At 45.5% G+C, this 14,943-nt stretch overlaps 1 protein-coding gene across 3 annotated transcripts in view; it reads left to right on the top strand.

Moving 5' to 3' along the window:
- Positions 1-14,943, top strand: part of LOC147636709 (uncharacterized) — a 211,083-nt gene that overhangs the window by 36,737 nt on the left and 159,403 nt on the right. For all 3 annotated transcript variants that reach the window (XM_086800191.1, XM_086800193.1, XM_086800192.1), the window contains one exon: positions 5,574-5,742. In XM_086800191.1, coding sequence (XP_086656317.1) covers positions 5,574-5,742 — 169 coding nt within the window. The remainder of the gene's footprint in view (positions 1-5,573; positions 5,743-14,943) is intronic.

Genomic DNA, 14,943 nt, shown 5'->3' with positions numbered 1-14,943 from the left:
CACGGGCACGTGCCTTCCATGTATGCGTACTTGGGTGGGAAGATAAAGGAAATCCCCAAGAGGATGCAAAAGCTCTTGCAACAAAAATTGGAGCCACTGATGTACCCATTACCGGAGCATGGCGAGTAGGCAGAGATGAAACCAGGGCGAAGATATTGATCATCAGGTTTGGTTACGTGGAGAAGAAGAAGGCCTTCCTCTCCAAAAGGATGGCCCTTAAGGGGGAAAAGATTTATTTGGATGAGGACCTTACACCGGCACAGATAGCACACCGGAAGGAACACATGCCGCGTGTGCTTGAGGCAAGGAAAGAGGGGAAATGAGCGGTATACAGAGATGGCTGAGTGATCATTACGGAGAGGAGGCCCGCTTGACGGTGCGCTGCCTATGAGACCTTGCGATTCACGGTGTGGAATTGCAACGGAGTCCTTAGAACAGATGCAGGATACTTTGAGGATACTTTCAGACACAGTGATATTGCTATGTATACGGAGACCTATCAGTGCACAAACAAGAGACTTCCTGACGTCCGGGGTTATAGATGGGAATCAGTTTTACTATGGAAGTTTTGATTCATGGAAAATGTTGAATAGCCACTTACCAAAAGAGTGTTTAGAACCACCATTGATTGATCTTGATGAAAGAAATTGATTGAATGCCTCTGTTTTTGAAGACTTTATTCTCTGGTTTTTGGAAGTTCACCATAGCCACAAAATCACCAAAAGCTCTTGTAAATGGACTCCAACATCTTCTCCACCCTTTGTGCCAAGCTTAGAAGACTTTGGCTATGCTTCTTGCACTTGGTAAACATCAAAAATAGCCATGAGGCTACTCGCGAACGTGGCGCTGCCGAGCGCAGCCTAACGGGTCAAAAAAACATGAAGACACACAAGAGAGCCTAAAATGGTGGACATTAAGGCTTCCATTGATGATAAAATGATGTTAGGTTGAGTGAATGACCAAAAGATCCTTTGGTTCTAGGGTTTGAGTGAGGGGAAGAAGAAGAAATCAGAACATTTTCGAAATTATTCAATAATGTGGTACTCATTCCCATCCTCTCATCAAGCTCTATCAAAGCCCCAAGAAATTGAATCAAAACGGTGCAAGATTTAGGAGCAATGGTGATGGAAAGATTGAGGAGGAAGCAAAAACTCATAATCATCATTAACAAAGTGATTAATAGGTTATTAATTCAAATTTTCTCCAATTTTGGTCTACCCGCTCCAAAATTTTGTCAGGGCTCCAAAATTTGGTCCAAATTGAATAAATCTCCGCAAAATCACTTTAAAATCCATAAAGCAAGTCTCAACCCCAATATTCTCACAAGATTAATAATCAAGATTAAGTCGAAAAACCTCACGAAAGCCAAAAAATTCAGAAATCCATCAAGAAATACCAATCTCATGCACCAAAAAGCCCTCAGCCATGCACAGTGGGAGGTACCACAGCATCTGGAGGAGTGGCAATACTTTACAAGGAGGAGCTTCATGACAAAATACATGTGGTACATGGAGATGCAGATGCAAGGTACATGTGGGTCCGAATATGCAGAGAGGGGCTCCGCGAGCTATATGTGGCGGTATGCTACTTTCCCCCAGCCCACTCCAGGTTTGCACCATCAGGAGAGTCGCCCTATATACCAATATATGATGATATCATGAGGTTTGCCAGCATGGGAGACATATTACTCTTGGGAGACTTTAATGCACGTACAGGCATAGAGCATACAGAGTTGTATGATACTCAAGAGGCTATGTTCCTGTAGATCATGGTAGAGGATGTAGGGTTGCAGAGATCAGCACAGGATGAGAGGGAGATTACAGATTATGGCAGACATTTTCTCACACTTGGGAGTGCACATGGGTTGGTCATATACAATGGCTTATCGAGATGGCAAGGATTAGATGCTCTCACACACTGGAACTCTAAAGGGGGAGCGAGCACAGTGGACTACTTGATGGGATCTCCTTCATTGATACTTGATGTGTGGGGTTTCACGATTTCCAATAGGCCCATTGGCATAGCAGCTGATCATGCATACCTGAGTTTCACACTAGTAGGTAGATCCCCGAGAGATGGGCCAGCCACTCATCTACCTAGGTACCCGAGATATCAGTTTTTTACACGTGAGACAATTGGGGTTAATCGAGATGGAGTATCTGATGGCTTGTTCGCTTTAGACCCGCATAGCCCTCTGGACGAGATCACGAGAGGATTGGCATGTGTACTGCATGCATTCGCCTCATATGCGTTTCCGTGCACTATTATCCCTTCCACCCACCCCCGAAGCACTGCCCCAGAGAACAGTTGGTATGATGATGGGTGTCGTGAGACACGAGCACAGCTAGATCGTGAGATTGCCATTGGGTCTCACACGCATAGACAGGCTAGGATGAGCTTTCGGCGCTTTGTGCGGAGGAAGAAACGAGCCTATCTGGCTAAGCTAGAGAAGGAGATCTACCAACTCTTCTTGGGGAAGGACAGCAAGAGGGCATGGAAGATGTTTCAGGAGAGAGAGCCTGGTACTTCGATTATTGCACCTGAGGCATGGCATACTTATGCTAGAGAGCTGTATGATGCACTAGGATAGCTCTGCGGGTACTTATTGAAGAGTGCAGGGCACAGAAGAGAAGGATATAGTGCTGCTTTGTGGACTTCTGCAAAGCCTTTGATACCGTACCACGTGCTAGGCTTATTCTCACAGATTGCATGACATTCAGGTACCCGAGGATATGCAGTGGGGCCCCATATATGCTGTCACGACCCTGTGTTTTTCTCTGGACAGTATGCAGGTGTGCATGGGGATATGGTGGACAGTGTGAATGACACCAGTTTGGGGCCAAATAATTAAAGTCCTTTCACATAACTCAAGGGGACAAAAGGTTGGAGGGATCCAAGGTTTAAAAGCATAAAAAATAAAAGAACATCTTTTATGGAGGGATCGTGGCCCATATGCTGTTCTAAGGGGCCCATGCACTTTTTGGAGGCGCCGGTTGCATCTACACAGGTGTGCTTTTTCTGAAGGAGGTGGCAGTTGGACACGGGTGCATCTACACGGGTGTGCTTTTTCTGAAGGAGGGGGCTGCAAGCGCAAGGTGGGACTGCCCTCTATCGCTCCCACGCAGGGAAGGCTGGCGCGTGTGCTGGACTGCAGCAGTCAGGCTGCAGCACGCAGGCTTTCTCTCTCCAAGGGACAAAGGTATGGATAGCTGATGAACTCACCCCGCTACAACTCAAGAACAGATTGGCAGAGCTGAATAAAGTTAAAGAAGCAAGAAAGAATGGCAAATGGGCAATATACAGAGGAGGACAAGCAATCATTAAAGAATTCCGTACCCCACCCCCTCAAGAGCAAATCCATCCATGGATGAAATATAGCTATTTTTATTTTGAACCTCAATTTCGAACTAGATGTAATAGAACCCATTGTAATTTAAACTCTTAAGAGTCTTAAGAGTTCATTTTGAGTTATTTTTTTTCAGTTTTATGCCTCTTTGGCATCGATACCCAGAGTGGAATGTAAATGGATGTATCTGATCTGTCCCATAGGTCGGATTCGGCCTCCCGTGGACGTTAATATAACTTTCTTTCTTTCTTTCTTTCTTTCTTTCTCTCTTTGCAATTGACTGCTGGACGGGCTGGACTGCAGGCGCACAGGGCTGAACAGCACGTGGACACTTTCTCTCTCATACTAGAGCCAGCTGCTGCTACAGTGCATAGGAGCTTTTCTCTTGGGAAGGACAAAACAGAGGCCTGAGCAGGGAGTGTTGGGTCCAGCTGGACAGCAGTGGGCAGGTCTGCAGAGAGGGCTGGTCGGGCAGGTGCAACTTGGAGGATACAGAGAAGCCCTGTCACATCACGCCCATGCCATGGCTAATCTTCAGTAGTTAAGATAAGCATTTAGGTCACCATCATCTGCAGTAGCATCAGAACCATCATCTTCATCATCATCGTAAGCATCATCATCATCATCAGATCAACCTCATTATCAGGCTCAGCATCATCATCATCCACATGGGATGCATGGAGGGGCTGTTGGCTGACAGCAGCATGGTTCCTCTCATGGCTACTTTGGTCGTATTCAGGGGTCCTCTTGTTCCGTGCAAGCAAAGCGTGTTGTATTTATGCGGGAGTGGGACCATGGCATTTTCTTTTCTTCTAGTCCCACAGGTCTTTCATGGCACCATAATGCTCCTCAGTGGTTGAGATCACCTTACATATTGGACTGATTCTATTCTATAGCTGTGATTGTTTTGTACCTTTTTTCATACTTAATAGAGGTCTCTTTCCTGAAAAAAATAAATAAACTGTAGAAGAGTGCAATGGAATCACACATACAGCACACAGGAGGTATTATATACAAAAAGAAGTGCAATGGAATCACACATACAGCACACAGGAGGTATTATATACAAAAAGAAGTGTCACAACTGTACTTGAAGTACAAAAGATATGGCTGAGCGAAAACATGAACTACAAACCAATGACCTATTGTATGTTCCAATATCAATGATGCATTCTAGGTGTGTGCTCTTGTTCGAACCTTGCAATATTGTAGTGGTGTTTAAGAGCCTATATATCACCATTGTTTCAAGTGTTCCTGACACAAAGTTCTTACGTGTTTTAGCTCTTCAAGACAACTATTTTGTTGCTTTTGCTGTTGAGAGGTGAGATGGCCCATTTAAAGTGTCTTGTTATCCTATTTTTTGGTGAGTAAAAGCTTGATGGAACCAACCACTCTCCACAAGAAGCACAAGGTGATGAGCTTATGTACCATCTAGAGGTTCTGACAGGTGGTGCTTTAGAAATTGACAAAGGTGGTGAACCAGCAGCTTATAAAAACTAGATCATGAAGCGGTTCAAACTTGGAAACAAAAGCACTTTGTGTCATGGCCTATACCATGAACTACAGCTTTCTGCATCCAATTAAGGTGGCCATGATGTGGGAAAGTATAACAAAAGTTATGGGGATTTGGAACCTCTAGAATCCTGCATAGATTTAGAACCTTTGAAGCAAACTTCTAAAAAGAAGCTTTGTTAAGATTGAGCCGATTGTGAGCTTTCCAAAAAAGAAATACGTTAGATGTGATCTATTTAGGTCAGATTTAAAGAGATCAAGGCATTGGCTTTGATGGTCGACATGCTTTGAGGGATGCACATATAGTGCAGACTAATGGTTGAAGGATAAATATTTTTCCACTTTGGAATGTTTCATGTATGTGTCTACAGTCATATGGAGTGAATGTGTCTATATGTGCCACTTATACAATGAAATTCATGTGTGTGAGAGTTGTTCTGCATGAACCATCTAAAGGTTAGAAAATGCATGAATGCATGTGCTCACATGCACATGCACATAATCTGATTGCTTACATATATGTAATTGCAACATGTGTAGTGAGGCATGTTTAAACATATTACAGCTACATGTTTGTACGTGCTTTAATAAGCATTTGTACAGGTTTATGTATTGTATTTGCTTTCTAAAATTTGAAAATATAGGAGTTGTGCTCCTCATGTGAACATTTTGATTCATCACCATGAAGGCTTTTACTTGATTGGTTGTTTTGCAGGCTTATCATTTGGGACGCATAACAGGTATAGATATTTGTATTCGCAAGCCTATAGTGGTCACATGTGGTACAGATAGGAGTGTACGGGTCTGGAATTATCACGAAAGGACTTGTGAGATTGTGAAGGTTTTCCATGAGGATGCTTTTTCTGTGGCTCTGCATCCTAGTGGTAAGTTCAGCCTTTGTGTGTGTGTGTGATTATCTGTGAGTGAGAAAGAAAGAAAGTTCTATTAACGTTTACAGAAGATCAAAAGTGTGTGTAAGAGAGAAATGAAATGTTATATTAACGTCTTCAAAAGGCGATAATGACCTATGAGACCAAAAAGTTACATCATGGTGGATCTGATACAATGTCTGGATAAAAAACCAGAAAATGAAAAATAAAGATGATACTACTGGCACCTAGAAAATGAAACTGGAATTGGAAGGTAAACAGAAACCCTTATAGGGTGTGAATATAGTGAGGAGGGGGGGTACGCTATGGAGGTGAGTGGAGTACAGTGAGGGGATCCCGCATGTCTCGCAAGAATAATCCGAATCCGCTGCTGCAACCTCCGTCTATGCTGGGATGCCCTCCTCCGTAGTCGTGGGCGTCTGGACCACCCAAGCTCAATCGCACGATCAATCAGTGTACCGTTGGTGTCCATGTCCTGCTGCTGCTGTGGTCCATCTGGCGCAGAGAGAGAGAGAGAGAGAGAGAGAGAGAGAGAGAGAGAGAGAGAGAGAGAGAGATAAAATAGGAAATCATGCTAAGCATAATAACCTGAGCTACCTTAACCCTCACGTGCATAGGCCACCCTTGAGCTTTCCAATACACAAATTTACCCTTGGCCACAGCCTTAACACATATCCATCATCACTTTGCATAAAACATAAAGTTGGACAAAACATCCACAAATGCTGAAAATGGAGCTTGCACGTGTGACACCGCATAGAGGTCGGAATGGGCCGATCCCCCCCCCCCCCCCCCCCCTTGGAGTATTTTATCACCCAAGGAGAATAATATCATGTACAAGCTTTGAGGGCCTTACTCTCCCCACGGGAGATGTCGGATTATCCCTATACAAATGCCATAACACAGCCCAACACAAGGCTACCAAGCCGGAACATAGGCTGTAGAAATGCCGAGCCAACAATATAATCCATATACCTCCGTGTGGGTACTGATTCTTCCCCAAAAACCACGGGTCTTCATGCAATAGAGCTGGTACAGCAAGTACAACTCTCCATTCAGCCGGTATAGTAGGGACTGGCATCTCCTAGTCCTCAGTCGGCGCTGGGGTCTCCTCCTGTAGGGGAGCAAAGCTGTTCTTCACGGGAACCCAGTGATGCTGAGACTGTGGCTGCTGTTGCATCGGTCTCTGGGTGTGCTGCTGGGGCTGTCTCTCTCGACGGCGCCCCTGACCAGGCTGCCACTCCGAGGTCTCTGTGGGCTGAGCAGGTGTGCCGGAGGCTGCCTGCCGAGCCGCATCTGTGGGCGGGCCATCGGGGGCTTGCTGCTACGGTGAAGGTCGGGGTCTCCTGCGAGGGCAGGCCTTGGCCAGGTGGCGGACCTGCTTGCAGATAAAGCACTGGTTTGGGAGCCCCGAAAACTCCACTCTCTGATCCATCCATCCCCCCCCTATCCTAGGTAGCTGAATGACCTTCGGAAGGGAGGAGATGTCACGAACCAAAACTCTGACCGAAGGTAGTCCAGTTGCTCTGCTATAGGGGATGATACATAGCATCCTATTACTCATGTTGGGAGTGTGCCATTAAGGATGCATGATGGTAGAGGGAGTGTCTAATGTGTATCTGATGATACCCGCTTTTCAAGTCAATACGACTAAAAACTGTGGAGCCCTGTAAGCGGTCCAAGATGTCATCGATCCTCGGTATGGGGAATCGATTCTTGATGGTATTCTTGTTCAACGCCCTGTAATCAATACACATGCGCCAAGAACCATCCTTCTTCTGCACTAAGAGCACAGGTGAGCAAAAGGGTAATGAGCTAGGCTGTATCAACCCTTTATTCAAAAGCTCCTGCACCTGACTCATAATCTCTTCCTGTTGGGCTGCACTAACACGATACGGCGGTCTATTCGGTGGAGTACTACCAGGAATCAGATCTATGGCATGATCTTCTGGCCTCTCAGGAGGTTATTCTCCTGGCAATGACTCGGAAAAACAGTCTTGAAACCCACTTAAGAAATCAGCCCTGTCCTTATCTAACATTGACAAATTAGACTTAGACTCATCATCCTGTGCATCCTTTACATAAATCAAGTACGCGGAAAGATGCTTTTTCATTACTGATGAAATCGCCGAAGCGGATACAATAGGAACAGATTCCCCTTTGAGTTTTACATCCAATACATGCTCTTTCCCTCTATGAGTCAGAGTAATTGTCCTATTGTAAGTATCCACCACCGCATGTACCCTGTGGCACCATGGCATCCCCAACAAAACATCACAGCCATCCAAAGGCATGATGAAGAACTCTTCGCTGTCCACATAACCCTGCAAATGAAGCCGAAGCTTCCCAATGATAGGAGTAACGGGTTCTGCATACCCTGGACAAGCCATATTTGCCTCATGTAACGGCCCCATCTCCTCTGCGCGAATCCCCAATCGGCCAGCCAAATCTGCTGAAATGAAGTTGGCTCTAGCACCTGTGTCAAAGAAGATCAAAGCATTCTGATCTCTCACTTTGCCCCATGCCCTGCACAACTCTGAAGCTTCACCACCTAGCTGCTCCCCCACAAGATCAGGAACTAAGCCTGCAGAAGGCTTTGGTTTCTTTGGCTTGGGCTCTCCTTTATTGTCAGGGTCCTTTTTGGACGTTCTTTTGGGACAATTGAATGACATATGCCCCTCTTCAGTACAGTAAAAACACTTTTGAGCATCTCTCAAAGCCTGTCTTTCCTCAGAAGTCCTCTTGGGCATTGGCAACTTCTTATACTTCGTCTCTGAAGACCCTTTAGCATCACGAGAAGCATGCCCAAATTTTTCAGCTTTCTTGCTCAATTTCTTACTGCCTTTAAACCCAGATGAACCACCTGTGAGTAACACATTAGCTGTCATAGCATTTTCAATCATCTGTGACATGTTCGTTACTCTTGTCTTTATACAATAATCTCGTACCTCTTTGGGCAGCCCACAACAATACTTCTCTACCTGCTCAGATAATGGCACGGCACGATAAGAAGTCACTGGGAGTAGAGCTTCCCAAAACTTATTGTTATAATCCTCCAAACTATCACACTTTGAAGCATCCAGCTTGTGCCATGCGGTCATAACATCCACCTCAAATGTAGATGTGAGCCATACGGAAGAGAAAACCTGTTTGAATTGAACCCATGTGGTGGGTGCTATGCCCTGCCAAAGAAGAGTAGACCACCACTGCAAAGCATTGCCCTTGAGAAAAGTGGCGGCTTTCCTCACCTTAGAGGACTCTGTGTAATTCCCACCAGAAAAAGCAGCATCAAACTGCTGTAAGAAGGTAAGTGCCTTCAATTTATCCTTGGCCCCACTGAAAGTGTCAAACTTCACTGCAGCTCCTCCTTCCTTGTAATCCTTCGCCTCCCATAGGCGTTAGATTATCATATGGAAGTGGTTTCGTGAGATTGCTGCCCCCAACATTCATACCCATCATTGGGTCAACATTTCCTATTCCCATGCCAGGCATACCATACATTCCAGCCATGTTTCCAAACATTCCATTATGCAGACCTGGCTGCATACCACCAAACATATTGCCTTGCATCCCAGGTTGCATGCCTCCAAATATATTTCCTTGCATACCGGACTGCATACCACCATACATATTCCCTTGCATGCCAGGCTGAAAATTGGCTCCAAAAGGCCCATACATACCCATGCCTCCCTGAGGGTAACCCCCAGTCATGGATTGGAACACCGAACCACCACCAAAATAACCTGGATGCATGTTCTGCTGAGGAATAGGTGACTGTCCATAGAAGGAACTCTGAGAGTTTGCACCATAAGCATGCTGCATATTCGGAAACTGGCCAAAAGATGGTTCCTGTGGGATGGCACCACTATGACCCTGAGGAAGATTCTTTGAACGAACCTTCTTCTTCTTTTTCTCGGGCTCTGTGCGGGGCTCTGTGCGAGATCTCATAAATTCAGCAAATCTCTCACTCTGTGTGAGCTGCATAAAAGTATCCATAACACTAGCCAAGCGATCTTTGATCCGAGCATCATCATCCTCTTTACCATGCACATCTTCTGGCTGTGTTACATCCTCATAAGGCTCAACATCTACAGCCTGTTCTCTTGCAAAAATATCCTCAGATACATCTCTCTCAGGAGAAGTCTCTTGCTCTTCTTCTTCATGATAGAAGTACTCATCCTCTGTATCAGACATGTTTGCTGAATTTTCAGCGATGGCTTTCTTCAAAGCAACCACAAGCTCACCCCCTTCAGAAAGTTGATGATTGGTCCCGGGGACGGAACCTTGAAACCGGCCTCTGATAGAAAACCAGAGTGCGGTAGATTAGCAATCAACCGTCCACTTGTAGTCTAGATGTGAAAACAAAGCAGATTGGAGCTAGAGTGCCCAAATCTGAAAACACAGCGACACCTGTTGGCCCCAAAGCTTGGTGCCCCTTGCGGTATTTCTTTATTCAATTATAATAATATGAATGGCTGAGTACAACACAAAGATCAGCCAAGAGTTTACTCCTGTATATCCAATCTGACGGCCCACAAATCCTTCTTAGCATAGAGGATCTATGCACAGAGATCTGTGTTCCACAATAACACACTGTGCCTCCCTCTGATCAGCCAAGATCACTAAGTAGGCCAGCCATGGGCATACATCTGGCATAACTCAAGTGCATGATACATCATCTCAGCTCAAACATACATGTGCTGTCCAAACTCTGTCTCAACCCTTGTCAATCTGCCAAACCCCTCCTCTCACAAGGGGCCAGATAACTCATATCTGCAACAGACATCAAGCAGTAGAAAGAGAGATAGATGAACAGAAACAAGGCTTACCAAGTTCAGCTCATGAAACAGTACTGGAGGAAGCAACAGCACCAAATTGTACTTGCAGGCACTTGTATCCACAACCCTGCTTCACACATGTGCTTGTACTTGCCTGTATCCTCCTCCTGATGTTCACTCTTATGCTGTCCTTGAAAGTACAGATCTGAAAATCAGCACTGTACTTGATTGTACTTGATTGTACTTGCTTGTACTTGACGGTACTTGCTTGTACTTGACGGTACGGGCTGTTTCTGCAGAGGACCAGAAGTAGCCGCCTACTGAGTTTTGCTGTTGGTGGCCTGTGCTGTCTGCTACAGAATTGTCCAGCACCTGTACTTGCCCCAAAGCTGGCCGTACAGTGTACCTGCAGAAAGTACAGAGCTGTACTTGCAGTCGTACAGCACTGTACAGCCTGTTTTCAACAGTCGCAGCCACCTGTCTCTGTCTCACAGGTCTGCGCCCCTCTGCCCACAGCAGTTCCTGCCGTTCGTACAACACTGTACAGTGATTGTACGGCCTGTTCCAGCATACAACACTCAGAAAACAGCAGCTACAGCCCCTTCAGCAGTCGTCCCCCTCTTCCACAGCTTTTCCACGCTAGAATTCTCTCTTTTGCTCCACGACTCCCAAAAAGGGAAGAGAGAGAGAGAGAAGAGAGAGAAAACTCCAAAAGTGGCTCCTCCCCCAAAATAATCCCTAAGGCCCCAAACTTTAATAAGTTCCTAGGGCCACTAAGGCCTAGGGGCAAACTTTATTAAACATTAAAGTTTAATGTTTCTAGTTCCCCCCTTCACACCTAGGGATGTCCACACATCTTAAACTCTGTCCGGGCACCCCCCATGTGAATCATAAAATATTCTGACTCTGCAACCACCATGCCCACACTTGTACTGTTCCATTTTCACAGGGCCATGACAGTCACCTTGTGATATTCCATTTCCTTAGATGGACAGGACTTTGGCATATTTGGACTACACGGAATGGGTTCATCTTTGATTCCTTGTCTGGAATACATGGGCACATTCTACGTATCCGCGGTTTGTTGCTTTGGCAGTTTTCTTCTCTTCTCTCAGCTCAGCTATTGGATGAAGATGTTATTTCGTTATGGTCTACGGCGGCTCGGCTGGCTCATCTTTGATGATTTTATCTGGGATGCTTATTTGGCTAGGAGGCTTTCTTATTAGTGTACAGGTTTGCATGGTCATGCTCCTTTAGAGGATCTTTTGTGGGGGTTTTTGGGCCATAGGTTCTGTGTGAGCCATGTGGCTGATGTACATTTTTACATATAATATAAAACACCATTTCATGAAAAAAAAAGAAAAAGAAAAAAGAGAGAGAGCTATATTAATGTCTAACAGTAAACTAAAACTGTAAGCTGAAAGGTAAGATCTCAAACTCTTGAGATTATACAAGATGAAAAATCTAGATCCTACTATGCCAGGTATGGTGTACAATAAGTGATGGCGGGCCAGGATCTCTTGAATCTGGGGCTGATGAGGTAGGGGTGACGAGGGTCCGACGGGACGAGGGTGTCTTGCTTTGTGGAGTGTGTGCCTGATCCGATGTGACTTCCATGGGCTTGCTACCAGGGGGCACTGTGGTATAGGCTCCCATATCCACTGTGATGGGCTTAGGTGCCTCCCTATCCACCCCCTCTAGGCTGGAAAAAACTGGTGATAGTAAGCTGAGAGGACTGTTGGGGGCCAGGATCTTTGAGTAGTGACTCTCTATGTCGGCTGAGCCATGTGTTATGTGTGTATAGCCCCAGTAGATTGTATTGGATCACCCGGTTCCTGTCCTCATTTGTAAGCCCTATGTATGGGGAATCTACATCATACTGAAATGGAGCGAGTTGGTCGATCTGTAATCCATGTGCCTGAAACCAAGCGAGTTCTGTGCCATATCAGGATGAATGCTCTCCTCTGTCCGCTGATGGCTATAGCTGCAAGTCAGGGGAGTCAAAGTGGATCCATCTCCCTCAGCGTGTGTATATAAGTGACTGTCTGGAACAGGGCCTCCATCAACATAGGGGCTGCAACAAACTATACCGGGATTATCTGGCTGTGTTTCTTTTGAACTGTGGCTTTCCAAACATCAACACCTCCGCCGCGTCACCGTGCGAACGTGGACCCAGTGTAGGGCAACCGCCTCCTTGGCAGTGTTCGCTGCTGGCCAGCTCTCTCTACCGTCCGTGTTTCTGCCCGCTGCGCTTCTAGATTCGTTGTCGTCAACACACCAATTTCGCCGTCCAGTCTGCATAGTCCTCTACTACAGCTTGCATATGTCAGCAAGGTACTTACTGACCATATCAATATTCTTTTGAGATAAAATTTTGTGATCTTTTCCCTCGGGTCGTTTGCTTTGGTTATCACGCCTTAAATTGATTGTAACCATCTGTACTGCAAACATCATCACGAGACATCTGTTCTTTGCAAGTATGCTTCCCACAGTTGACTCTCAAGTGTCGGAATCTTGGAAATGACGATGGAAAAGGGTCTTCATCAGCATCGAGGGTAGACTCTTCGTCCTCAACTTCTAGTCCTTTTTTATTTGAGTCAAGGGTTCTCTGCTGGGGATGTCTCCCAAAATCTGAATATTTTGTGGTCATGGGTTCTCTGCCTGGGATGTCCCCCAAAAGCAATATCTTTTGGGTTTCTTTTTGTAATGCTGCATCATTACCTTTTTACCCTGCTTAGAGCGAGGGAGGGTTGCTTTGGTATGCTGATGTAGGCTGTCTTTGTCTCTCGAGTTAGGACCTGACCTCTGCGTCTTTCACAAAGACCATGCTTATCAAGCCTCTGAGCCATGCTTGTTGAGCTTGTGAGCCTTTTGAGTGACGCTCATTGGCCTTTGAGCCGTGCTTACTAGCCTCTGAGTTTGAAGCGGGGACAATGTCTTGTTCTTTGCTAGTGTTGGAGTATCGGAACTATTGAAGGCTATCGAGGCATGACCTCCATCCCTCTGAAGGGGGGCTTGTTGGGTATTTCGGAGTCTACTAGTGTGTCCGTTGGTGTGAACACCTCCTTAGGGTGTGAACAACTCTTATTAATGTCTAGTCTTGATGCCTATAAAAGCAATGTACATGGTGGAAGTATAAAGATAATTTCCTAAGATTCACAACAAATGGTTTCATACAAAGACCAAGTTATCTCAATATCTTCATGACCCGTGTTATGAAGATAGCCATTGGCCAGCTTAGCGTATCATCCCATCGACCAAGGATCAAGACTAGCAAAGCTGAGCGGATATCTAGAGAGGACAGTTTGGCATCCTGGATCACACATGCAGATATGGAGGATGTAAGATGTCCATGATAGGTGTGCAAGAAGAGAGATGAGATGGAAGCTCAAGCCATGACAATAGTACACAAGGGGGGATAGTAAGAGAGAGGTAAAGGGAGCACAATGGAGAGAGATTGCACAACACAATGATGAATGAATTATGATATTGCATCTTGGTAGGCAATGGGCTTGCATGTGTGATCCATGTGTTATGTGTGTATTGCTCCAGTAGATCGTATCAAGTCATTCGGTTCCTGTCCTCATGTGTAAGCCTAATATATGGGGAATCTGGATCATACTGAAATGGAGGAAGTTGGGCCATCTGTAGTCCATGTGCTTGAAACCAAGTGAGTACGGTGCAATTTCAGGATGAATGTTCTCACCCTTTGTATATAAGTGATTGTTTGGAGCCAATGAGGTGATAGCTCAACTGGTGAAGGTGTTTGCCTAGGACCAAGAGGTCTTGGGTTCAAAACCCCCCTTGGTGCTTCCTCGGCGGCATCGCCTACGGGCAGCCGCCTATATGGATGGTGAAAAATTGGTAACTATGGGAGGATCTTGCAGTTGAAAAAAAAGTGACTGTTTGGAATGTGGCTTCCATCAACATAGGAGCCGCAAAAAACTTTGCCTGGATGATCTGGTGAGGGACATATGATTTGCTGCATATCATCCGTGATAACATCATGATCTGAGGATACTCTATGTGTGGCTAATCTGCCGGATAAATGTGGTGCCCATAAGGGAGCTGCATACATAAGTGCCGGGGTGACTAGGGTGTCAAAAAGCAACCCTTCGTCCTGAGCTCCTGAAAATGCACGTGGAAACACTGCCTCACCAATAGGGCTAGAGTTGCATATCCTCTAGTGAGTCTATCCTATGTTGCCATTGAAGCGATGAAAATTTATTTTATGTCATGCTCGTATTGCTTCTACACGGGATCACAGCAAAGGTGTAGGAGGGAGAGGGCATGCTATTGCAAACAAGGATACGACCAATCCACAAAAAAAAACGCCATGAACAGAAATTCAGCACGCATCTGTCTATTCCGCCTTGCTTGCTTGCATATATATAAACTGTACACACACACTGTGTTT

Source organism: Cibotium barometz, chromosome 7, assembly GCF_041138505.1.
Source record: "Cibotium barometz isolate CiBa-2024 chromosome 7, ASM4113850v1, whole genome shotgun sequence".
Taxonomy (NCBI): Eukaryota; Viridiplantae; Streptophyta; class Polypodiopsida; order Cyatheales; family Cibotiaceae; genus Cibotium; species Cibotium barometz.
The sequence above is the reverse complement of the archived record's forward strand: the minus strand, read 5'-3'. Positions and strand labels throughout refer to the sequence as shown.